A 27,760-nucleotide genomic window follows, 5' to 3' on the forward strand; every position below is an offset into this window, starting at 1 on the left:
CTTGCCTCGGCAAAAGGATGGATGCATCGAAGCCTCCCGCTGTGCTGAAATAATAGCAGACATAATCACGCGTCCATTGTGGGGCCGGATCGCGGCCGAGTCCGCGGGGGGCCGATTTAATTACGGCCGCCATTTCGAAACGGACTCGGCGGCCATTTTCAAACGGTCCGAGTGAGGGCGGACAGCCTTGGCGTCTCTCTCGATATTCACGCACCTTTCGAAGGCTGCCCTTTCGCGTTTTCGTGTCGATTGTCATGATGTGAATGTGCATTGTAGGCATTTGAAAGTTTAATTCAGATGCAAAAAAGAGAACGAATGGTAGATAATATTGGATTTTTGCGATTGAGATTGACATCGCTCAACATTTTCCTGATTGCACAATTCTATATAATCATTTCCTTGTGTACCAAGTCAAAACGCAGCTGGAATTCGCTTTCAAGTCGACAAATTCATTTCAGATAATTAAGAATTAATATTTAATGAATTAGAGTCAATAGTAAAAAATATGATTGGTGTGATTGAAAAGAATATTTTCATCCGCATTCTTTGCATTTTAATAGAATATTGAACCACTCAATTTATTACAACTCTCATTCGACAATCCTCGAGCATTTTCTTACGTAGTGTGCCCTTCAAGATTTTTTAAGATCTAGTATTGCGTTATGGTTAGATTTTATGCAATACAAATAAAAATAATTATATTGCATATAGTTTACATTTTATGTTAATTAAATATAAATTATATAGTAAATGATTTTCAGATTTTTATAAACTGTAAATTTTTATGAACATTACATGTCTTTTAAGCTGAATTCAATATTGTTATTTAGTTTAATGCAACCCACAAATTTATCAGCTAAGAATTTAATTAGGTTCACTAGATAATTTATTAAAGTCTTTACTAACCAATTGCAAAATTTTCACTCGTTGACGTCTGAATGGTAATAATTAATTATATTTTTGTTCGACCTCCCGTACGCTACAATGCACATTTTTTTTACCATCGTTCAAAGAATGCCATAACTTTTTACGGTCCATTAACGTGATCCGCCGTATCGATCTTAGCGATCGTAGACTGTCTATTGTTTTCTCCGCAGTTCTTGTTCTTGACTCTAATTACTATGTATTATCGCTTTCAGGTGAATACGTACTATCCGAAGATCCAGAGAGGTTCGACTTGCTGGAAGAGGCTCTCCAGCTCGTCGGATTAGACGATGCCACAACCGACTTGAACGTGAGTACAGAAAAAATAGTTATTTAAATGCTTTTTATATTATTTTAAAAACTAAACAAAAATCTGTAATATTTATTTAAATATTTTTAATGTTCATTTAAAAACGAAGCACAATACAATTAATTTTTTTTTTTTTTATTTAATTACAATTTGTTTCAAAATCAAATTATTAAACACTCTTTTATTAGTAATTTATTTATTCAAATTAAAATGTGTAATGATATTCATCCTTGAGAACTGGAAAAGCTAGGTATGATATAATAACAACTAATTCAGATCTAAAAAATGACATAAATTCTTAAATGGGATTCGAACTCAGTTTTTAGTCTAGTTTAAATCATATAACATTTAAATTTGCGATATAGAAAAAAAGAGTCGTATCTGTATTTACTATATCCTAGTGCATTTTTGCTATAAGCGCATATTATGATATATTAGGATACAATTCATTGCATTCTTGGTGTAGCGTCTACTCGACGAAACACTTTTTGTAGTTGCTAAGGGACGGTGTCGACAATCCGTCAATCCGTGCTTTAGAGTGCCCTGAAGAGCACATGAGAACGCTCCTCTTGCACGAGTCATTCAACTTCCCAATGAGCTTATCATACACATATGTTTTCGGCGATAGCTATGAAGAACTGGAAATATTTTTGTGTGTGATGCTCATCTAAATGATGCATTAGGATAACCCGGTCAAGTCATGATGGTCAAATTTGTAATAAAAGATCTTTAAACATATGCATATAATATTATAACGTATACTTTTTATTAAATATTACGTCATTATTTCATTATTATTAGTATTAATTTAATAACTCAATGCTACGTAGGGTTGTAATATAAATTTATACAGAATTGAAAGCTTCAAAAATATCTCTTAAACATCTCAAATGAATTAAATCTTGAGTCGTCTACTTCAATTTCGTAAATTTCAGGATTTTGCGTTTATGTTAACATATGTTGTAAATTCACGATTTAAATGTGTTTTAAAAGTTTCTTTATAATTTAAATTACAGCGACTTACCTGCAAATTGAAAAATTGCTGTAGAAATCCGTTTTATTTAAAAAAAATATTTTAGTGCCACTCAACTTTTTTATCGATGAAACATAAAAATATTTTTTTATGAAAAATGTTTTCATTATTATATATACATATATATATATATATTTTATGAATTGCATAAACTTTAATCTGATTTTTTTAATAGTATTTAAAATATTTTTATTAGCTACTTTTACTTGAACATAACAATATAGTTACTTCTGTAAAAAGGCAAAAAAAAATGGTCAGTAATATTAATAATATATGTATATGGTAATATATTATATTTTTAATTAATATATTTTAATTACATACATACATCAATTTATAATACGATTCGTATGGTTATATGTGATTTTTGTGTAAAATTAGTTTATAGTAATTTCTTAAAATAAAACACTATTTAAAAAAATATGAAAAACTTAATAACCGTTTAACAACTGATCTATTATTAAACCATTGAATTAAATCACTGACCAAAATCAAACAAATTAAAAAACATTTTAGGGGCCTGAAATAAAATAAAATTAAATAAATAATTTTGCTTTTTTTAAAGTGTGCTTTTTATTAACTTATTTTGCCATCTAATACAAATAAATATAGATACATTTATAGTTTACTAACCATATATTAAAATTACTGACTAAAATAATATAAATTTACCAGCACGATAGACGAGTGGTTCACATTTTTTTAAATGAAATTTATTTGATAATTATTACTAAATTCCAACACAAATCGCTGACTATTGACCTGAACGACATGGGTTCGAATCCGATATGGACCTTAGTGTTTTTAAATTTCTATCGTGTCTGCGAGATATGAATTAGTGATTATTATATAATTTTAATTCTGATCGATCATCACAGATTTATCTAGATTTTCCTAATCTCACGGATGAATATCGTGATGATTAAATAAAATCGAGTTGGTCGTTCATAACTGGTATTGAAAATTCTCTAATAATGAGCTATGTATTGAAAAATAAATAAAAATATAATTGCTTACCCAATAAATACATGCTTACAAAAATATAATAAACTGATAATTATTTTGTAATATAATACAAATAAAGTTAGATATTTTTATAGATACTTAAATTAAGTTTTACCATTAAAAATAAAAATGATCCATGAATATCTACGGACCGTTTAACAGCTGACTATTTATTAAAACTACTGACAAAAATAAATTAAATTTGCTAACCCAATAAATACAGACCTACAATAATATTTTTATTTAGTTAAGTAAATTTAACTTTTTTTTGACAAATGTGCATTGAATTCATTTTTGCCAAATCATTTAGTTATTTTATTGGTAACCTTACAATTCTTCAAATAAAACTGTAATTTATGTGTTTAATTTTATTATTGATTTTTTATATAAATTATTTACAAACAAGTATTAAATATAATTACAATATTATTAACTCTTAATTCTCACCTGTTCTGCAATGTTTCGATCTCTTTTATAAAAAAAATGATTTTTGCAGAAAAATACTAAGATCTTTTTTTTTATATTGAATTTCTTAGACTGTCGACAATAAACATCTGCAGTAAACTTTTCATCTTAATTTAGCAGTTCAAACTATATTATTCCACTTACTTGGTTTAAAATGAATCATACTGATTTTTCGATGTTCTTTAAATTTCTATTGCCTATAGTGACTTAGTGACTTTATTAGTATGTCCTAAAAAAACATATAATGATCCATGTGTTATATTTTACCCGCAGAGCGAGTTGAAGAGCGAGCTCTCTGCCACAGCAGAACAGCAAGAGCCAGAAAAGGAACCGAAGCAAGAGCCAGAATCGGCCATGTTGGCTCCCAGATACCACCCTCACGCCCATCCTCATCACCACTCGGCAGCCGAGCACCATCATGCCCTCGGCGGTCCACCGCCGGAGTCCCAGCAGCACCACCACGCTGCTGCCCATCATCACTTCGCCGCTGCCTACCATCATCAGGTAAGTCTTTTGTTTGTCCAACGGATCGTCGAAATCGCTACATCCCCGAAGACAAATATTACCCCTCGGTCAATATTTGAGCTTTCACGAGATTTTTTCTCGGGCCGTTGGTATGTCGAGTGATCTCTCTCAGGTGCTACCGTTCTTGAAGAGGGATGCCACTCGTTGGCGCGTTGCTACAAAAAATACGTCTGCACACAGTACCTATCTGTATATAGAGGTACGTTTACATTGTGTTCGACGTTGAACTTTTCTCGGATCATTTGAGACCGAGGCGAAGCGGAGGCGCCGGTTCTAAAACTGTGTTTTCAATTTTTAATTGTCGATGTGCTGCGCGCGATTAGGATTCGAAAGTCATGCTGACTGATTAAACGGATAGTTTTGATTAACATCTTGGACGGATCACAACACGTTTTGTGCGTTGTGTATAACGTTTTTGAGATGTAATTAAACTCGCGAATTTATTTTTATGTAGGTACAATGTAACGCCTTGATGATAGTTGATTATCGAAAGAACAATCTTGCTTTATGCGTGTTATAATAGAGTAGAGATTGGAATTATATTTTTATTTGCGAGAGTTATAAGAAGGAATTTCAGTGTACCTATTATTAGATTCGACTTGAATGTTTTATTTTCATTTGCTCTTTTCATGAGAAGCTTTGAAGAACGGTAGACCAGTAGTATAGGATTCGAATTCCATATAAACATTGTATATCGTGTCTGAGAGATCAGAATTATTATATAATTAATATTCTGATCGATCATCACAGATTTGGTTTTCCTAGATTTTTCAAATCTCACAGATCGAGCTAGGTTGCTACATATTAGGTATTAAAACATATTGAACAATGAGCTGCTTCAGGTGATATGAAATCGCAGAACGAAATATTTTTGTTCCAAGTGATACATTCTTAGATTAACCAGAGTTAATATAGACGAATAAAATCTATGCTTAAGTAAAATATTTATACATTTGCATGATCAGCATGATAGACAGTGCTTTCAGGCTTTCCCAAGTCAAATTGGCGCTGCAAACGGCTTCAATTTTTATATGCGTATTTGTACGCAACGGCTGTTCTGTATATTCTCTATTCTGTGGCGCCGTCGCAGTGGGAATGCTTGATTATTTAGTGCTCATACTACAAAATTTTAAAATAATATATAAATACAAAGAATAATGTAGCACATCTAAACATAATGCAAAATATTTTAATTAGTCATTAGCTCACAATATTTATTTGATAATTAGTCGTGTATTTTTGTCAGTGTTGCCATGTAGTGAATTTCCAGTCCAGGTCAAAAGCAATAAAATCTTATCATCGCGGTGAAAACGCTCGATTATCAAGCGTTTATATTAAGACTTTTAATAATAATATTACAAGTGAGAATCAAATTAAGCACATCTAAACCAAATTTTGACCAATAGGAGAGCGCAAAAAACAATCATAACTTCTCAGAAGTCAAAAATCCACGTCAAAAGCAATAAAATCGTGCCGTCGCCGTCGCAGTGGGAACGCTCGTTACCGAGCGTTCCCACCACGACGGCGCCGACACGATTTTATTGCTTTTGACGTGAATTTTTGCCTTCTGAGAAGTGATGATTGTTTTTGCGCTCTCCTATTGACCAAAATTTGGTTTGAATATACTTTGATCAGCCCTCTTATATTAGAATTCCATAGTAATATCGGTAAGGATATTTTTAAAACATAGTGTAATATTGAAATGCAGACAAAATGTGGAGCAATATGTGAGATGCGATGTCTGTATGTACTTATTCTTCCGCTTATTTTCTTAAATATTTAAAACTATAATTAGTTTTAGAATTTTTATTAGGTTAGGTTTGGGTTTGAATAGCACGTTTCGCAACTGTCTTATACATTTTAGAGCAGCAGAATACCTAAATTTACTGCTACTAATTTATTTACATTCGTTGAATATTTTCTCTCATGTCTAATATTTTTTAAGCATTCAAAAAAGTTCGTTCGTTTGTTTTAAAATGGCGGCTTATTAAAATACGAAAAATCGTATTTTTAAAAAAAATGAAGCGTTCAAAATCTTTAATAATCATTTTTTTAATTATGTAATTTTAATGGGAGTAGACATTTAAGTACAAGATAATTACCTTAGTCATAATTAGATCGCCACGAAACTAATAAGACATCGAAATCAAAAGAGTTCAACCAGATCTCTTATACTACTTGGACACTACATGTCACAAGACTTAAGTGAATTAATGCGTATATTACAATAATAAATCGTACGTGAATTTCAAAACTGTTAAATAGCTTCTTAGTTATATAACAATCTATGTTGGATAAATATATTTAAAATAGGCCCTGCTATATTAAAAAAAATATATATTGAAAAAAAAATTGTAAAACCAATATTAATCGTTACTAGAAATTTCTCTAGATATTCAATTTGGCCTCTGATGCGGTATCTTAGATCAATAATAAACTTTTTTTTTCAAAAATTTCTAAAACGATTTATCAAACATTTACCGCACGCAAATGGCGTACATATACGGCCACAATTAATTACCATTGACGTGAGGGCTCGCAGGTGAGATGACACGCTGTTGCGGACGTTCTTCCAGGCGTAGTAAACATTTTTTCGAAAATCGTCTCCGCTGTGTCAAACACTCACTCGAACCCTTCGAGGGCCATCGCCATCCGCCGCTGCGAGCAACCCTTTGCGGTCAGTGGGCGTCCTTTTGTGCGCCGACCGCACATATCCACACATCGTTAATAATTTGTCTTCCATTAGTCAAAAAGTGTCCTTTTTTGCTTCTCGCCGCAGTCCCAGTCTTTGTATCGGGACAATGGGACGATTAAAAATGATCCCGACAGTGACAGCTTACAACGAAAATAATGTCACGTGGGAATAGACACTGCTTTTAAATACTCCTGGTCCATTGTATACCTGTGCTATCTTCTTTCTCACTCATTCAGTCAGGTTACTGACTTACACCTTATTTGGCTAATGATCGATTGTGTGCGTTTTATTATATGTACATATGTATGCAGAAAAAAATATTTTTGTCATGTCAAGCATTGCGCGCTATAACCTCATATATCATATATGGGACGGAATTATATAAATTATAATGCAAATAATCTGATCGAATTATATTATATACTATGTTGCTTTATGGCCGATAGTCGTCTAATATGGTTTCTAAATCCCGTGATGTGAGAGTTCAAGTATATATTTTGATTAAGCATTTGACACAGTTTGTTCTGGAATTTTGCAGCGAAAACTCTTGAACCTTTGATTTTTTGACAACCATATTAAGTTATTTAAAAAAAAATCACAGACAATTAGTGACTGTCAAATAAGTATTTCATACCTTCTGGAGCTCCGCAGGTTTCCAATCTAGGACCACTCTTGTATATATTATTCATTAACGACATAGACATGACAATTTTTTTTTTGTCATTTTAGAACGATTCTCGTTGACGTGTGCTATTGATAATTTTTTACCTTTTAGCATCGTGTCATTTTTCAGGTCTTTCTTGCCATTAGAGTTTTCTCATGGAACTGACTAGTGAGTCCTCGAAATTACTATCGAAAGGATTTTTTTTCTCTATCTTTTAAGCGTTCTTTATAGTCCGTAGCAATGTAGAAATATGATCCTTAATTTGAAATTACTGCAAAAATTGTCTCTCATGATCAATCATAAAATAAAAAATATTTTCTAGATGTTCTTAATAAGTCAAAGGATTCTATAATTTTATTCAAGAGAAATAGTGGTTCTTTGTCGGTCAAGTATATACATATATCATTTTAATTTCCTGCTTTTACTATTTTTTATTGTTATTAACGAATGTTATGTTATGTCACGCATGTCCCCAAAAATATAATTACCCTTTATTTAATAGATTTTTAATTATTATTATTATTATTATTATTATTATTATTTATTTATTAAAATTATAACCATCGTGACCTGACAGGCAAACCTAATGCGTCACGATAGTCAAAAGTACTAATACATCATAATACATACAAATATAAACAAGACAAAACAACAGACACAAATCACCTCAACAGGTGTGCATTGTCCCATACGAACTGAACCAAAACTCCATATGTGCAAGAGAAAATGTCAATATTACTATGGACAGAATTGAGCAGATAAATAGCCTTGGCCAGAGAAGAGTTGGCAAGTGCTCCAGTTCTACACTTAACAGGCAAGAATAGTGGACGCGACCGAGAACTATAACCACCTTCAGGAGCCCACATTTGAAGCTGCTCGAGCACTGGATTGTCTACGATGCCCTTGAGCAATTTCCAGAAGTGTTTAATTACATAAACACTTCTGCGAGTCGACAAAGAAACTTATCCCAGGGCTCCCAAAATAAAAGCACTGGGAAACAAGAACGGATAATACCTGTATTCCTTCAAGTATAAATATCGAATAAATTTACGTTGTACTTTTTCCAGCTTCAATTCATTACATTGATTCATTACGCCTGGGATCCAAATGATGGAGCTAGTTTCTAGTATGCTGCGGACTAGAGTATCATAAAGAGTGCGCAATACTAAAGTATTCCTGAAGTAACGCGCATTTCTCAAGATAAAACCGAGCATTTTTAAGGATTTGCTATGAGTCTCTGCAATGTGCTGGCTAAATTTCCAACGTTCTTCGAAAGTCACTCCTAAATCCTTAGTTGAAGAAAACCTTTCCAGAAAATAACCGCCTAGATGGTATGAATATTTTGCCGGCGCTAATGACCTTGAAAATGAAATTGTGTGACATTTCTTTACACTGAAAGGCAATTGGTTATAGCAAGACCATTTCCATATAGAGTTGAGATCCTCCTTTAGGTCGAGGGAATCAGAAATCGAATGCATTTTCTTGTAAATTTTCAAGTCATCTGCATATAATAAAAAATCTGAATGCTCTATTGCCGTATTTTAATGTAAGATATGTTGCAAATTCCTTACCTACTATTTAACAGAATATATTAGGTTTGTAGTTAACTACAGTTCTAATCGAAATGTGTATTATATATAAAGATACATAGATGCCATACACCTATCTTAAATGTGTCAAAAACTGTTACATTCTACCAATTACATTATCGTCAATCGTCTCATTATGGACGCGTATCCAAATTAGCGAAATCTCTCTTTCCACACCTGCGCAGGTAGAAACATAGGTGGCATTCAGTCAGGTAGATAAGAAAAAGACCAAGTGACAATCGTTATTTTTTCCACGACCTGTCAATCTCGGCGTCGCCGATGATGAGATCGAGTGTTGACTTAGGACCGTGGACCGTCTCTCTCTCTCGGAGAGATTTGAGAGCTAACGAGGTCCAGCCGAGACGAGATCTCTTGCGTCATCCCGAGATTCGCCGTGATCGTTCACCTCTCGGTCATTTTTCATTAGATGCGTCCGACGTGTCATCCGATGTTTTGATCTTGGACGTACGATGTGTGTCCTTTTGAAATGTGTGTAGACAAGATGGATCGTTTATTGAGAGAGGAGAGCCGTTACAAATCCTCCAGGCTTTTATATTTTAAAATTAAATCTGGCTTTTTACAAACCGTCTTATGTAGCTATGAGTATATTTGAACTTAAAATTCGGTGTTGAAACTAAGTGGAATTTAATTATTCCAATTGTAGTTTCAATCTTTAATTTGCCTTTCAAAAGAGTGTGAATCGTTGAATATGTTATTATTATTATTTATACTTCATCATCTACATTGCCTGATGGTCAATCTATCTTCTAATAGCTGCTTTCGATTTAATTTCGCTTTTAATTAATTTCACATTTCGACTCGGTTCGATCGTTCTTTTTTTATTCTCCCTCATCGAAAATCGTTCGTTCGATAAGTGTTAATGCCGTCGAGACGGACCCTCGCGAGACTGACGAGGGACCCCCGGACAATGGCCGTCGGGACAGGTAGCCTTTGAACTTTTTACTTATCCTCCACCAGCATCTTGCATCTCGGAGCCGACGCTAATGGAATTAGCTCTCAGAACGAACGGCTGAAAAAAAATTGCTCGGCGAATTTTCTTCGCTGGCTTTTTTCACAACAACAAAGATGACCTCGCAGTTTCGGCTGGAAATAGGCGCCGACTATTGCCATTATTTGCTCTTGTGTCTTCAAGGAGCCCAAAATTGTGTATCATTACACCGAGTCACCGTGATTAGGTGCATATTTTGAGCGATTCAAATGTCGACCTTAGCGCAATTATTAGTGATATATTCCTTTCGACACCATCAGTAGAAATGTGATACTTTTCTTTTGAAATACACTGGCTCGGAATCGGGCGAGCCCCGAAAAGCCTGAGCCACGTACCGTTATGGACCGAATTCAACGGTAAACTCAATTCCACTCTGCATTTCTTAACTATATTTTACAATTGTTACTATTTCAGCCTAAAATGTTCTAAAAAAATCACTGCGTGATAAATGATCAATTATGCTAATAAATGAAACTTTCTTATGAATTCATACTTAATAAAATTTTAAGCATTAGTAAAATATCATAAAACTTTAATCTATTGAAATTCAATATTTAATAAAGCGTATAATCAAATTTTGCATAGTTACTCTTTAGGACCCTACTTAAAACTTTTCATCTTCTTTTAGTAAAAATAAATATAAATTTGTATTATATTTAAAATCATGTGGCTTTGAATTATATTAAATATTTATAGGCACTCCTCTTCCCCCACTATTAATGAGTGAACTTATTTTATGTCATTTATGTTAAAAATGTTTCACATTTTGAACTATTTGGATCGCTTTGATTAATATTGTATTTATCTTCTCTTTATGAATGTAAATATATTTTTCAAGAAATTAATATTTTTTACAGTATTATTAAATGCCATATATTATACTAAATAATTGTAGTTTAAGATACTGATAAAATATAGTGCTCCCCTCTCTCTCTGCATAGATTACGTATGAGCTTTTTTACTATTATATGTTATGACACTTTTAAATTTTACATTTGCCGCCATTTTGTAAAAAAAAAATATTTTTTTTTTCATACGGAATGTATAGGGATGTTCAGTAGTTCTGTACGATACTAAAAATTTAATCAAAACCAAGCAATTAAGAGCGTTAACTCTTCTGCAAGTCTCAAAATGGCTCGTATGGGGGTTCGATCGAACTGATACATCGCTTGTTTTGAAGCAAAAAACTATTTTTTTAATATTTTATTTAGATGAAGTTTAGGCTCATAAACGTTTCATATATAGCGATTTTTTCGTTAAAATTTAAACCTAATGAGTCAAGTGCTTAAGTTATACTTGTCGCCGTTTTGCAAAAAATTGACACATTGGATTTTGCTAACGAACATACACGGGATGCTTAAGAATTCTATACTGTCATAAAAATTCAACTTTAAATATGTATAAATAAGCTCACACTGACTTTACCTATATTGCAAGTCTTATGAGCGTATGTATGGTGGGTCGATCGACTCATAACAAATGCCAAACGTGTTTTGGAAAAAAAAAAAAAATTTTAATTTTTAATTTTTTTAAACGGTATCGTAAGTATATTCGAAAGCTATATTTCGTATTAAAAATTCAAGTCCTTAAAATGAACTAAATACAAGCGTTAACTATATGCCAAGTCGCATAAAAGCTCGTTCGGGGGCCCGGTCAATTTACCATATGACTCGTTTTTTATTAAAAAAAATAATTAAAAGTTGTTTTTAAATGCAACTCAAGCTTCTAAACACTTTTTGCATACGACATTTTTCAGTAAGATTTGATTTTACAAAGTTATGACACTTTTAATTTTTACATTGGCCGCCATTTTGTAAAAAAACAATATATTTTTTTTTCATACAGAACGTATAGGGGGTGCTCAGTAGTTCTATGTGATACTAAAAATTTAATTTTAAATCTTCAAAACCAAGCAATTAAAAGCATTAACTCCTCTGCAAGTCTTAAAATGGCTCGTATGGGGGTCCGATCGACCTGATACATCACTTGTTTTGAAGCAAAAAACTATTTTTTTATATTTTATTTAGATGAAGTTTAGGCGTATAAACGTTTCATATGTAGTGATCTTTTCGTTAAAATTTAAACCTACTGAGTTACGAGTGCTTAAGTTTTTAGACTTGTCGCCATTTTGCAAAAAATTGACACATTAGATTTTGCTAGCACACATATACAGGATTTGCTTTCAAAAGGAATAGTTGCAAATCTTAAACTATTTTGATCGCTTTGAATAAGGTTATGGTTGTATACTCTTTCTGAAGAATTGCCCTATGGGCTATGTTTGTAATAATATCCATAGCCGGAAATTTATAACAAAACTACATTTTTATCCATTTTTTTCATTATAAAAAAACTTTTAAATGCTGATAGATTCACTATAGTAGAAACTTTGCATAAAAGTTTCATTCTATATTTTTGGCATTAGCTCTTACTTCTTTAACCAAATTTGCTTAGTTGTAGTTTAGGACCCTGAGGAAATATAGTAACCCTTCTCCGCTTGTATAGAAGAAGTGTTTAATTTTATACAGAGGTTTGTGTGTTATGTATGTTTTCAAAAATAATAGTACTATATATGTAAATATATAAACCGAATCCCTTTATCGAACCTGATCTCAAATTTATTATAGATTATTATGTTTTGTGTAAATAAATATAACAAGGACTCTTATGCAATTTTACATCTAAATTTACATATATATATATGATATATAAAAACTTATTGTCGATTTTATGCGACGTTTACATTCTTATCTGATATTTAGAATCTTGAGTCTTCATGCCAATTTACACAACCAAGCAGGACGCACAATAGATTTTTCTTCATTTAAAAAATAAACTTTTTACTTATCATATTTGTATTAAATACGCTATTTTTGCCTGTCCCCATCATTGTCAATAATTGCTTTGCTGTTGCAATGCACATTTTCCACTACATCTGCAGCATATTCTTGAGATAAAGACTATTTGTTTCAGCGCGATAAAGATCTTCTTTTTACTTCATGCGCTTAGACATTTTCTATTGAAATCTCATCAAGTAATCGTAAAGATCAGGCGGTTTTCGGGATGTTATCTCACTAGAATCAGTCTTTCGTGCAATATATGAGCAGATGATAAGATCAAAATGATGTGCAATTCTTTGGATAAAAGTTATCTGTGAAACCACATGTTTTTTTAGGATCTGCCCTCGCAATAATGAGGATCACAATGTCATAGGCAACCAATCGAAACGTACTATGTTTAAGACGAGACGTAATCACACAAGACAATATAACGTTTAGTCTACACACACTTTGATGACGTGTGCGTGCACAGCAGGTGTAGCAAAAGGTGTGCAAGTGTGTAATTTGGTATTGATAGAGGGGCACCGCGTGGTGCTGTATGGATTTGTGTCAATTCGCTTTAGTGTTACGCAGATCCCGCAACTGTGGCGACAGACGGCTCTCGGCCAGCTCTGAATTTTCGTACTGGCTCAAAATGTGTGCGTGTGACTTCAAGTGAAATACTTATGCTATTTTGTGATATGAAAACGCATTCTAGTGATGTGATAAGAGGGGAGGTACATTCGCAAAAATAATGTATGTATTTATCTATTTATTTATTAAATTTTCATATGAATTAATTTCTTGTAACATAAAGAAACGCAAAATAAATATGCAAAAATATAAAAGGCTAAACATGTATGTGGAATCAATAATTTATAATTGCATCACTAAATAAAATGAAATGTATGTATACGTTGAAAAATCAACGGTGACTACATTATATATTGTGTTTTATTTTTTTTTTATTTTTATCGTTACATAATATTATTATTTTTATATTACCATTGTGCCAAATACTTTTTATAATTAAATCTGCAAAAAACGCTTTACTTTTCGAAATCAAGATTAAATTAAAGAAAAATCCATTATCTTTGGTTGTATTTATCTACACTTTCTGTAGATACATCTCTCAATAGTTTTATTGGCCGTGAATTTATTATTTTAATATTAATGCTAAATGCCAAATGTTTTAAATTACTATTTAGAATATATGGCATTCAATATTGTGTACATTGGTAAGAAGGGCTGTTCCATTTTTTGTTGAAAATGACAAACATCTAGGAACGTGACTCAAGATTTCAGATATCAAAAAATAAAATTACCAATATGACTTGATATCCCAGAAGTTCTTAAAATAAAAATAAAAGTTTGTTCCTAAGTGATTTTTAGTATAAAAAATATATTTAATATATTAGATACTTTGCATACATATATTTTTTAGGGGTATATGTTTCGTAAATTGTTTTTGAGTTGTTATCTAACAATTCTTAGTAAAAATATTTATAAAACTGTAATAACAAATCGTTCACAATTTAGTTTATGTGAAAAATTGATAGTGTATTCATATTCATCAATTACACTACAAAAATAACGGAGTCCGGATAATCCATCGCCTGCAATTCACCGCCAGCAATTAACCGCTAGCAGCTTACCGCCGCGTCAATTGATCGAATAAACAATTTATAGCATACAAATAATCGCTAACATATTTTATTGCCAATACGTACTCCGTAATGTCTCAAACTAGTAACTTTAAGGTTGTGGGTTCGAGCCCTGCAGCGGCACTCGAATTTTTATTTATAAAAAATGCGCTATTATTAAAAAAAACGGCCTCATCTACAGTGTTATAAATTATATTACACATAATAATTTATAATTATTAATATAGGTTGATAATTACTTGTAAATATTGATTATATCTGATTAACTTACGCAGTTGGTACAGATTTTCCTCGTTGTAACGCATTGGGCTTATGCCTGTCAGATTACAACGGAAGATTTAATAAAATATTGATTTAAAATGTATTTTTTTAGACTTGCCACACTGTCAATCAATTAATCAATTAACACATATTATTGTAGCGATTAATTACTGGCAGTGAATTGTGGGTGACAATTTATTCCTAAACTCAAAAATAGCAACCCTTGTCGAATCTAGTGATAATACGAATGTGCTTAAGGCATAAAACTGCCGTGGATTTTACCAATGAGTATTTGTGAATCATTTGATATTTGATGTTGAAGGTAGCTGTCAAATATAACCACAAAATCGACACAAAAGCTGGACTGTTTGAATTGAATAAAAATGGCGCTCTCTTATGAGAGTGAAATAAATTTATACTGATCAGAAATTGCGAAAGTTACAGCGAAAAATGTCTCCAGACAACTATGCCAAAATCTAAAGAGCCAATGGGTGTGCTTCTTATATTTCGAAATGGAAGGTATTGTCTTAGAAAAAAAACCACGTAGTCTTATATTTAGAATACACTGTTTTTAAGCTATAAAAACATTTCAGAATATTATAAAAAATGTTAAAAAATATTAGAATGCCCTTGAATTAATCCTTAATAAAACCTATAGAATATCTTTGGGCCATAATTAAAAAATCGATCTCATAACTCAATAAGCAAACAAAAACTTATATTAGTGAAGTATGCCACAAATAATTAGTCTATGAACGGTGATTATTTCCAGGCTTTACTGTGTTTTAACAATATTGAAGGAGGAGATGTAAAAGTTACTGTTTATTAGTAGTAATATACGATTTTAAAATATTTTTTCACAAGATGATGTTTAAAATTTAATTAATGATCGAAGTTTTTATTAATTATTAACCAAATTTGACTGTTTTATTATTTATTTTAATTTCTGTATTTATTATGGGTTTTTATTTTTTTCTTTTATATGTAATACTTCCAATAAACATTCAAAGAATTTGAAAAAAATATATTTTTTTAAAATGACATATTTTTTATTATATTTAAAAATAAATAAATAAATTAAAAATGATGTGTTACGTGGAAAAAAATAAACGTTACCACTACTAAAATTTAAAAGAGTTCATCTTGTCTATACAATATTATTTTATACATTCATAAAGATTTCATAGGGAAATTCTGATGATATCAAATCTTTTTAACCTTTCTGTGTATTGATACCCCACATCTGATTTCCGCATTATATGTATCAATATTTATCACTCAATTTTCTGATATAGATAAGACCTATATTTACACGTCTGAATAAGATTTCTTTTCCGTCTATGATTACGCATATATTCATCTTTTATTACGTGTGTGCGATTCGCCACGTATCTCGATCATTAGCGACGGATTAATTCGGTGAAATTAGATTTCGCAGCAATTTCCCAGTCGACGGCAGCTGCTGCCGCTTCTCGGTCTTTCGTTTATTTGCCGTAACCGAAAAAAATGAACGCTTCCGGAAAAGCTTCTTCCGTATGGATCGGCAGCATCTGGTCAGCGGTGGCGAACCGTCTCTTTTTAGGGTCATGCACTGGCAAAATCTCTCGTTCGATTGACAATAAGATGAAAGTTTCGTCAGCTGTTCTCTAACTCGTTCCACATATCGAACTTTAATCACCACACGCCGTTACTTTGGTAGAGAATTAATTAAAAATGTATTTGTACCGCTTCCGTATTTGTACCACTATGATGATAATAATAATAATCTGAATACCAATTATCGATTTTCGCTTTTCTATCGATCGTAGAAAAGTGAACGTGTGTGTAATTTTCGCGAATTAACGCCGTTTTTCACAGACTTCCGAATTTTAGTGCACAAAGTCGTTCCGGTGATTTCGACGCTTGGCTAAGCGACAAACCCGGTTGCGATTTATTTCTAAAACATATCTAATCTATAATTGAAATGATATTATTTTAAACGAAAGCAATTGCATGGCTTATATCATCATTCGTATCTGTTATTAAATATTATTATGCAATATTGACATCAACTTTAGAAAAGATAACGAATTTAAAACTAGCCCTAGTATGATGATACGTTTATTTATACAGGGCCGCCAAGAACAAATTCTGGGAAAACAATGATTCCGGGAAATATAATAATTTCTTGAATAAATAATAATAGGTGTGAGTTAATTATTTCTATGCTGCAAATAAATATAAATATTTGTCACCGTTGCGACATATTTTTAAAAATCATATTTCATGCGAATTAGGCATTAAAAATTATTAAAAACATCTGCTCATAATAGTTAATTTAATAATGACAAAACTCTTATTTAAAATATTTTATCTTTAAAACATGTGTATGTATGATGGATACGAGCACGGTCCTGTCGTGTAATAGTTCCCAAGTCAAATTGGCGCTGCAAAGGTCTTCAATTTTTATATGCGCATTTGTACGCAACGGCCGTTCTGTGTATTCTTTATTCTGTGGCGCCGTCGCAGTAAGAACTATCAATTATCTAGTGCGCATACCACGACTTTTTAAAATAATATTACAAAAAATAATGTAGGACATCTAAATCTAATACAAAATATTTTAGTTATGCTCACAATATATATCTGATAAATAGCCGTGTTTTCTTTCTGCGCAGTATTGCCGTATCGCGGTGCTCGATTATCAAGCGTTTATATTAAGACTTTTTATATCGAATTAAGCACATCTAAACCGAATTTTGACCAATAGGAGAGCGCAAAAAACAAATATCCCTTCTCAGAAGTCAAAAATCCACGTCAAAAGCAATAAAATCGTGCCGTCGCCGTCGCAGTGGGAACGCTCGTTACCGAGCGTTCCCACCACGACGGCGCCGACACTATTTTATTGCTTTTGACGTGAATTTTTGCCTTCTGAGAAGTGATAATTGTTTTTGCGCTCTCCTATTGACCAAAATTCGGTTTCAATATACTTTGGTCAGCCATTTTATATTAGAAGTCCATAGTAATATCGATAAAAATAGCTATCATATTTTTAAAACATAGTGTAATATCGAAATGCAGACAAAATGAGGAGCAATATGTGAGATGCAATGTCTGTCTGTATTTATTCTTCCGCTTATTTTCCCCTGAGAGATGAGTTGACTTAGTTTGTATTTTGGATTTGACTTATCAACTAAAATTTTAATTAGTTTTAGAACTTTCATTGTGTTTGGTTTGGGTTTGAACAACAAATATACGTTTCGCAACTGTCAAAATGAGTTTCATAGACATTTTAGAGCAGCATATTAGCGCCTATAAGTTAAATTATATTTTCCCTAATAAAAAATCTATTTGGATTTTACTAGTGAAAATATAACTTTACCAAAAAATATGCATTCACTCACATTTATACACTGGATGTAAATAAATAATGATAAGTTGTTAAATATGTATAATATATTACTACATATAAATTGAAATTATATGATTCTACTAGTATCTGCCAGATAATTTATATTTTCACTGGTAAATATATATATCTACTGGTGAAAATATATTCCGATATGATTTTACTGAAATGACATATTTTAAAAAATATTTTCGGGATAGATTCGAGACTGTTTTTTTTAGGTTTTTTTTTTGTCTTTTTCGGTGCTGCCTTTAAGTAAAATGGTAATCTATAAATAAATATCCATCAATCTTCGTCACAAGATAAAATGTACATTGAAATGCTTAAAAATAGAAAAAGTGTATCACTTTTTTTATAAACCATCATCTATCATAGAATATTTAAAAAAAAAAAAATATTAGTATGATTAAAACTACGGCAATTAAAGTTTGTTTTAAAAAAAATTGTAATTCATTAAAAATAATTATTGAAAAAAAAAATTATTTTGTAATTAAAATTATATTTTTTTTAAATTGTTATGTTTATTGGATATTGCGGTTTTTGAGGACACGATTATGACTTTAGCTTAAATTGAATGTCCATAGAACATATCTCAGTTAAATAAATTCTAGAGAAAAAGTAGAGATCAAAAATATTCTTTAATAGACATTGAAATAAAATAAAAATCTACCTGATCTACATCTCTCAAATCAATTCATACACATTACATATACATTGACTTGAAAAGTAATTTAGAGGGGCGTGACACATTTCTTACTTATTTTAAAAGATAGCATTCAACTGAATGCGATTTCTAAATCGAGTATAGTTACAGTTCTGATTGTATCAATCATATTTGAATAGTATCTTAAAAAAAATATTAAATCTTTAATATAATTGTGTAGCTAAGATACAACAGTATTTTAAAACCTAAAACTTGATGAAAATTCAGCTCCTTATACTTGAAGTTTCAAACGGTTAAATGATTATATATAGGAACATATTTCAGTTTGTATATGGATTGCTGTCACAGCGACGTAATTACTTGTTAATTCCACACACTTTTTTTCTCGTTATATTTTTTTCTTATTCGATTCGATCCGTCTCGATACGCAATCATTGTCCCCATAGTGTGGCCAAGGCCGCCCGTGGAAGGCCGCCGTTCTGAACCACTGTCTCGCATCTAATGATATACAATCACATCTTCTAAGTGCACACTCGGCCGCGTAGGGTTTCAACTATCGGCACGCAAATTCCCAATCTAATCGGCTGTTCTATTTCTTCTTGCAGAATCTGGTGCGCAGCGTGTCCATGGAGCAGCGCTGGCAGGACCTGGCGGCGCTGCTGGCCCTGCCGGGACCCAACGCACCGCCGCCGAGCGCCTTGGGAGGCCCTCCTGATCCCCATCACCACCATCTGTACCAACAACACCATCATCACCATGTCAACCCTTCACTCGGGTGAGCTATTTAATACTTATATATCAATACATGCATGCATTATATATTTTCACTGTTCTTACTAATTCAATTTCATTAGTAATCAAGATTTTGGGTGTTACTTCACCCCGAGCAAGCATTTTTTTTATTGTTAAATTATATTAAAGTTGCGCTTGTTCAATAAAAATAAAATTTAAAACTACCGCTCTCTATTGTATATGATCTATAACCATTGGAAAACAAGAGAAAGATTGTAGATTTATGCATTTATAACTAATAATAATGTTTTTACTTTCAGTCATTGCTCACAGGCAACTTCGGGCTATGTGGGACCTCCTTATGCTCCGTTGGCTACTGAAAAAGCTTCTATACCCACACCGGACTTGTACGGTATGTGTTGTATGTGCCAAAAAAACTCCTCTTATATTTATTTGAAAAAATAAATAATGACTCGTTCGGTCAACTATTTCAGGTGGTTCCAATCTCGGCTCGGCCGTGGCTGCCTCCATGAACGTCAGTCATGGACCTTCTGGGTGCACCGCTGCTGGCGGCGGTCCGCCACCGTTTTACAAAGCCGAGCATCCCGGACTTGAGCACCAGAACGACACCATGTACTATCAGGTATGATACCTTGTGAATTTTTATTGCGACAAAGAGTTTCATTGTAAAATTTTGTTTCAGAACAACGGCACAAATGAGTTAAACGGAACGTCGGACGGATTCTTATCGTCAATTCTTAACGAAGATGATCTGCAACTGATGGACATGGCAATGAACGAAGGTGCTTATTTAATAATTATATTATAATATACATATGTAAATAAACTAAAATAAGTGTATTTTATTAGTTCATTAATACACTTGCTTAAGTGACATACATGCATCACCGTACTACACATAATCAATTAGTTGTGTTTTGAATATTATCTATCGCACTTTTACAGTTTTTATTTGATTTACCCTATAAAATTGGGCTTTACCTTCAGTTCTAATAAACATGACGCTTCGTGAAGTTTCAAAGGAAAGATGGATAAAAGGTATCCATTAAATAGGCATCTTCAGTGATATATCATTATCTCACATTAATAATTAGATAATTTTAATTAGTTCCTTCTCAGGTATATTATTAAATATCAAGTTATCACTGATTGATAAACGCAAAGATTGACACAATAATATATTATTTATATCAACTATAGTTGATAGCACATCAAAATATATTATGTCTTGTTTACGTAATTGTCGGTAAATACCTGTGCACTGCGTTATCTTATTTCAGTGTATATTGTAACAGATATATTTTGTAGACCTTAGACTTCCATTAGAGCAACATCTACGGCAGTTTTTTTTATTGATCTATGCTTTTTAATCAGTTGTGTTTTATAGTTATTTTATATTCAGTGACATGTGTTAGTGTGTTTTATGGCTTAAAACTTATAAAATGCTTATAATTTTGTGGAAAGTGTTTGAAAGTGAAATGAACAGAATTTCGCCTCGTTCTTCGGATGAAGCTTTCGCGTTTCGTTTCTGATTCATCGAGGAATTCAATTTCGGTCACGTCTAAAATTCGTGCAGATTATTGCCTAATTGATAAGAAGATTTCGTCTTTCGGCCTTATCACATATTTTATGACAGTGGCGTATCATCAAAAAATGAGACGCGATAAAAATCACCTTTCTATCATGAAGTTTAACGCGTCCATCACGTGATAATATCATGGATGCAATATCAGTTCAACAGGATATTGAATAGGGTCGATCGATTAGTACTATTTGTCAAGATGAAGTACTCAGCTAACTCAACACCGTTACCTAAATTCACCAGTTATGGATATTCGGCTCCGCCTTATTATTACTATCCGGTGGACTATTTCAAAAGTATGTTATCTTTTCACACGTTATCATATGTGTGTGTGCGATATAAAAATAAGATTGACTTTGCATATGTATGTAAATAAAAAATATTTCTTGATTGGTAATGAATGTTAACAAATTTTTAGGTATGTACACAATGCGGATGCTGGAATCTGGAGGCGGGGGGAATGTTGCGGCCGGAGGAGCTCCGCTGCATTTGCCGCATCAAACTCAACCACCTCATCCAATGTCTAGCCATCATATTGCAATGGGCTCTGGTTGGTTTGCTTTTTTTTTTACTAGTATCATATCAGAAGTACTTTAAACTTATCCAAAATAACAGTTTTAATCCATCGATAGCTTAAAAGTAATACTGAACTAATCGAATAAATATACAACAAAATTTTTGTTACATAGATAAGATAATTTATTTAGCATTTTATTTATTCTGTATCAGTTTTTTAGATATCGTCGATTTTTTCGTATAATTTAATACACCATAAATTAATTATGTATTGGAAATAATCAATAAATTAAACTATACTACTAATTTTTGCCTCAAATATAAGATAATTTATTTACATAATTATTCGGTTGTATATACAATATATATATATATAATATATATAAAATACACTATAATATAAAATAAATATTAAGTAAAGGTCTTATTTTTTAGATATCGTCGATTTTTTACAAACAAATTTGCCACAAAGATTATTTAATTTGATTCACATTCAAAATTATACAATGACTTTATTTTTATAATTAGATTTTTCTTTAATGTTTCGTTTTATAATTGAAAAATATAGTATTATGCTATATATAATATTTAATCTGTTTGAAACTGCTTTTTAAATTCTAGATTTTAAAGTAGAAAAAGTAAAATTTTCTGTATAAAATTAAACGTTTTATTAAAGAAATTAAAACAATTTTTTTTTTTGATAAAATATTTTTTTCATTTTTTTATTACTAAAATACTTTTTAACAATTTTAATGAAGCAGAAATTGAAATCTATGTTATTTTATAAATAAGGTCTTGTAGGAGACAACTAATACTTAATAGCTTAAAAGTAAAACTGAACAAATCGAATAAATATGCAACAAAATTGTTGTTACATAGATGTAATTTTGATTGCAAATTAATCTATCTTATTTTTGTAACAAATTCTTTTGCGCAATGTAACTTAATATTTATATTTTACACCTTTTTGTGACCATGAAAACTGTAATAGTTTTAAGATCGTTGGTCAGTCTGATCCACCATCTTGTTTCAAAATGACGACTATAGTAAAAATAAAAAAGTGAAAATGGTTTTAAAATAGAAATTAAAATAAAATTTAAATCTAAAAAAAATGTTTTTTTTTGCCATTGTCAAAAATTTAAAACTCCGTTAAAAATATCACAGAAAAAAAAGGAAATAGATTTAAAATGTTTATTATTCTAAATTAAAAAAAATTTTAATCGCTTAAAAATTTTGAAAAATAGTGGTCAAAAATGTTCTAAAATACAATAGATATTAAAAAAAACGTATATACAGAAATCTACCTAATTAATACTAATTCCTGCGGTTTTTGCTTGACAGAAATTTTAAAATAAGATTAATTTTTTTATTAAAATATAATTTACTTTTAACATTTTTGCTTTCATAAAATATTCAAATATATTTTTTTTACTAATAAAAGTGTTTTTTTTTTTAAATTAATTACAGGAAATTTTTAAATTATCATTTTTGATATTGTATTGATCTTTAGTATTTTATTAAGATATGTATTTTTGTCATAGTAAGTTTTATCGTTTTAAAGGCAAATATAATTTTCCACTACAAAAATTCAATAGTTATTTTTTATAATAGTCGATTTCATGTTATATTTTTTTCATTCAATAAAATCGTTGATATAAAAAAAACTATATGTCCTATGAAAAACCTCATAAAAATACAAATTTATTATATGTTATTTGTTTAACTTTGTCTAACTACATAACTATGATAAAAATAATTTTATAGAAAATAATGACGAATTTTTTTGAGTGAATTATATATTGTCAAGAGTTTTTTCTTAACCATATGGTTGCTAAGGGTTTAGGGTCTACTATCTAAATTTTAATTTATTACATATTAAAATAAGATGGATTTGGAAAAATGTTATTTTTTCCTGAAACATAAAGTATGTTCTCGATTCTTTTAAGATTTCGGCAATCAAATGATTAAAAATAAATTTGACAATATCTAAGAAACAAAACTGATCAAGATAATCTCACTCTAAATCAGATGTATTTTTAGAACTATCAATGACATTACTATGTTTATTTTAACAGAGAGAATCGATGCGTCTTCTGACAGTGCGGTATCTTCAATGGGATCCGAACGGGTGCCATCGCTCTCCGACGGAGAATGGTGTGACGCTGGAAGTGACTCTGCTCAGGATTTTCATCACAGTAAGATGAGACCGTGCGAAAGTGAATCACGTCAGCCTCCTTTGGTCGCCCAGAAGAAGCATCACATGTTTGGAAAGAGGTGTTTTCAGGTCTGTACCATAATTATATATGTACCATAAATTTTAAACCATTCAGAAAATGTTATTAAATTGTAAATTTATAGGATCAAACCAATATTGGACGTCTCCGCAACAGTATGCACGAAGAACATCCCATGTCGGACATCAAATATGAATACGAACAACCAACGGCACCTTCGGCAACTTACATTCCCGACGTCGGACATATGACTCCAGGTCAGTATTTATTATTTATTTTTTTAGATAAAAAAAAATGATTCGAAGTAGATGGTTCAATTGTAGTAATTATATTATTTTGGTTATAGAGATGAAATATTCGTATTCAACAGAATTTGCTGGCAGCGGAGCCGGAATCGGCATTCCTCCGACAGCCGGTAGTCTGAGACACAATCACACGTATAGTTTACCGCCTGCTCCTCCACAGCCGCCGCACAGACCGCTGGCTCGAGATAAAAAGCGTAAGTATAAATAAAATCGTTTCGATTAAATATATTCAATATTGCTTATGCGGATTTTTTTAATAGATAAAAGAGGTCCAGAATCATCAAGTTTGGCCAGTTGTGGAACACACGGTCCATTGTCTAGAGACGAGAAGAAGGCACGCGCTCTAGGTTAGTTAAAATTATAATTATATTAAACCTTCTAGTAAATATGCATGCATAGGTCTATTTCGAAACACTTCAGGTATACCGCTGAGCGTGCACGACATCATCAACCTTCCCATGGATGAATTCAACGAGAGGTTGTCCAAGCACGATCTGAGCGAAACTCAACTATCGTTGATCAGAGACATCAGACGCCGAGGAAAAAATAAAGTAAGTTTATTTCAAATCCCAGTGTTTTTCAATTTCTATCGTGTCACAGTTTTTTTAGAATCTTTAGAATTTTAAGACAAGTCGAGGTAACATAGTGACAAATATTGATTGTAAGCAGTAATAATAGTTTATGATTAATAAAATAGATAGTCATTGATTTTAGTCGGGTGTCCCACTACTTAGTAGTTGTTGATTGTGTCTACATAGTTGTAACATGTTATCATGTTGCAACGGAACATTTAAAATTAATAAATCAGTCAGATTCTATTTAGTGACAATGTTTTAGTATTACAGACTTTTAATTACAAATATTTTGGTTTAGGTTGCAGCTCAAAATTGTCGAAAGCGCAAGCTCGATCAGATAACTTCGTTGGCTGATGAGGTGCGAGATGTTCGCATGCGCAAACAAAAGTTGCAACGGGAGCGCCACATGCTGCTCGCTCAGAGGCAAAGGGCTAAAGAGCACTTTGCAGCGCTTTACCGACACGTCTTTCAGGTATTTGAAAGTTCTTCGATTCAAATCCTTGTTTTTAGGATGTAGAATATATTCCTTTGTATTTTTATAGCATTTGAGAGATGCTGACGGCAATCCTCTGTCTTCTCAACAATATTCTTTGCAACAAGCCGCCGACGGTGCCGTCGTGCTCGTCCCTAGAGCTTCGGCGTCTCTTTTGCCTGATTCTCGGAGTCCACGATCAGGTATTTTATAATCACGTCAATCACTCTCATACCTTGAGATCATATCTTATACAATCGATTCACTCTTTCAGTCGATCGTCACCTCAGCACTAACGGTACATCTGACGACGATTTGGAAAGAATCAAAATTAAACAGAGGAAGAGCTTCGATCAATGATGCACGGACAGCGCTTTGACATGTTTTTTAACATGATGATAAATGAGGATGAGAAGAATGTCCGCGTTGCGAGGAAAATGCGCGTCGCTTATTATGCCAGTTTATGATGTTTTTATTACTTTTATACGAAAACTTGGTTAACACTACAATTTCCGTTGATACAGAATAATTGAATTCGAACTTTGAAATGTTCGGTTGTGCCGACCGACACTTTCATCTTCTAGTCATTAAAACGCAGTTTAATGATTGATAAGTTACAATCGCTTCAAATGGATGTATAAATACGTAGATGTAAAGAATTATCTGTGCTTTCTAAATAGCAACTTAATTTTTAACATAGAAAATATTTTACAACTTGATCTCTTGATTAATGTACATTAATCGTAACCTTTTTTTTATTTATAAAAACCATTTAACGCATTGCGTGAATGTGAAATGACGCTATGAATTTTATCGCCCATTCCCATAAGAATGAATTTATTTTATCTGTTAACGTCGGTTGTGATGGTTGTTAATACAAATATTATAAACAATTATTGTTTATATTTTAGCTCTATGTTTATGTTTAACAATATGTCTATTTTACCATGTAAAATAATGTTGTTTAGCCTAGGTTTAGTAAACACAACAATGTACAAGATTTACACTACTTTTCGTTTACTTGAAAATTAAACACAATCACAAATACAACATTGAATACGAGTTCGGTTTTACGAAATCAAAAATAAATAGTTTTGTTGGCAGTGAGTGTATTGTACATATTAATGTATATAAAGAAATTACATAAAAGTAATCGAGTATAATATATTATAATTAGTTTAAACATTATGCTTAGCATTATGTTATTAATTCGCTTTAATAATGTAAATATGTATATAAAATGTATATAAGATAACTTCACTTATATTATATGATAGTAATTTTATTTCCTTGTGCTTACACACATAACATTATATTTTTTTACAATTCAATATCGTAAATGTAATTTATACATATATATTTTTTTAAATCATGTGATTTAGAGGATTGATCGGATGGAAAAAATATATATTAATATAAATAAAAACGGCGTCAATCTTTATGTATGTGCAATGTTATCACTTATGTACATAGAAAAACTCTTTTATTAATATACACGTTCAAGATATATGTAATAATCGTAAGATTTACTTTTGATTTAAAGAGAAATATGAAACAATTTAATTCATAAGAAAAAGAATGTTAGAAATAATATATTATATAAAAAAAATATATTGTGCTGCAGCTATGCATAAACACATACATATTGCAAATTCGTTTATTGTTTAATACATACAAATACATATATATGATTATGGAAAGTCTTTTTCCTGTAAATTTATATGAATAAATTTTGTAAAAAATATGTGAAATGTTTTTTTTATGTTAATAACTTCATATTCGAAATTGAATTATCTCAATATTATGAGAAAATCACTAGATAGAATTCCATAACAAATTTAATGTAGGATTTACAGAAAATATATAGTAACCAACTAAAATACTATAAAATACGTATATTAATTATTTAAATTATTAGGCTTTACTACTATTTTTCATTTATGCTTAGACATTTTATGTTCATACTTGAATTGAAGTTTGGATTGTTAATATGATAGTATTTTTCGTTATGATTATCTCAAATGTTAATATTATTAAAAATGTACTATAAAGATTTTAAAGTTATATATTTCGCATATAAGGGTGTGTTATGTATTATTTTTATAGCTTTATTTTGAATGATTTAGAGAACGGAAAAATTTGAATTACTGGTGTTACTCCACACCCAGCAAGCGTATGTTATTACCGGTGTAAATAGCTGTTCATATATAATAATTTGCCCTCTATTTAATGCAGTTTCGTTGTTAATTTTTAGAGGTGAAGGCTAAAGTTGTCAGCGAGCTGTTGAAATTATTTCTCTTGATTTATTTTA

At 31.4% G+C, this 27,760-nt stretch overlaps 1 protein-coding gene across 17 annotated transcripts in view; it reads left to right on the top strand.

The window, feature by feature from the left end:
* The window catches only part of cnc (NFE2 like bZIP transcription factor cap-n-collar), a 108,723-nt gene extending 81,530 nt beyond the window's left edge, over positions 1-27,193 (top strand). For 3 of the 17 annotated variants that reach the window (XM_088197791.1, XM_088197712.1, XM_088197720.1), the window contains exons 6-20: positions 1,140-1,234; positions 4,011-4,241; positions 19,618-19,787; positions 20,065-20,165; positions 20,239-20,387; positions 20,448-20,547; positions 21,766-21,897; positions 23,939-24,147; positions 24,222-24,354; positions 24,468-24,596; positions 24,663-24,749; positions 24,823-24,953; positions 25,276-25,449; positions 25,520-25,652; positions 25,724-27,193. In XM_088197791.1, coding sequence (XP_088053917.1) covers positions 1,140-1,234; positions 4,011-4,241; positions 19,618-19,787; positions 20,065-20,165; positions 20,239-20,387; positions 20,448-20,547; positions 21,766-21,897; positions 23,939-24,147; positions 24,222-24,354; positions 24,468-24,596; positions 24,663-24,749; positions 24,823-24,953; positions 25,276-25,449; positions 25,520-25,652; positions 25,724-25,809 — 2,060 coding nt within the window. In that variant the 3' untranslated portion in view covers positions 25,810-27,193. Of the gene's footprint in view, positions 1-1,139; positions 1,235-4,010; positions 4,242-19,617; positions 19,788-20,064; positions 20,166-20,238; positions 20,388-20,447; positions 20,548-21,765; positions 21,898-23,938; positions 24,148-24,221; positions 24,355-24,443; positions 24,597-24,662; positions 24,750-24,801; positions 24,954-25,275; positions 25,450-25,519; positions 25,653-25,723 lie in introns of all 17 variants that reach the window. The other 14 variants (XM_088197736.1, XM_088197667.1, XM_088197754.1 and 11 more) reach the window with 7 other exon arrangements.
* The last annotated feature ends 567 nt before the right edge of the window (positions 27,194-27,760 follow it).

Source organism: Plectrocnemia conspersa, unplaced genomic scaffold, assembly GCF_051122295.1.
Source record: "Plectrocnemia conspersa isolate PC_06_02 unplaced genomic scaffold, ASM5112229v1 ptg000001l, whole genome shotgun sequence".
NCBI classification, from domain to species: Eukaryota; Metazoa; Arthropoda; class Insecta; order Trichoptera; family Polycentropodidae; genus Plectrocnemia; species Plectrocnemia conspersa.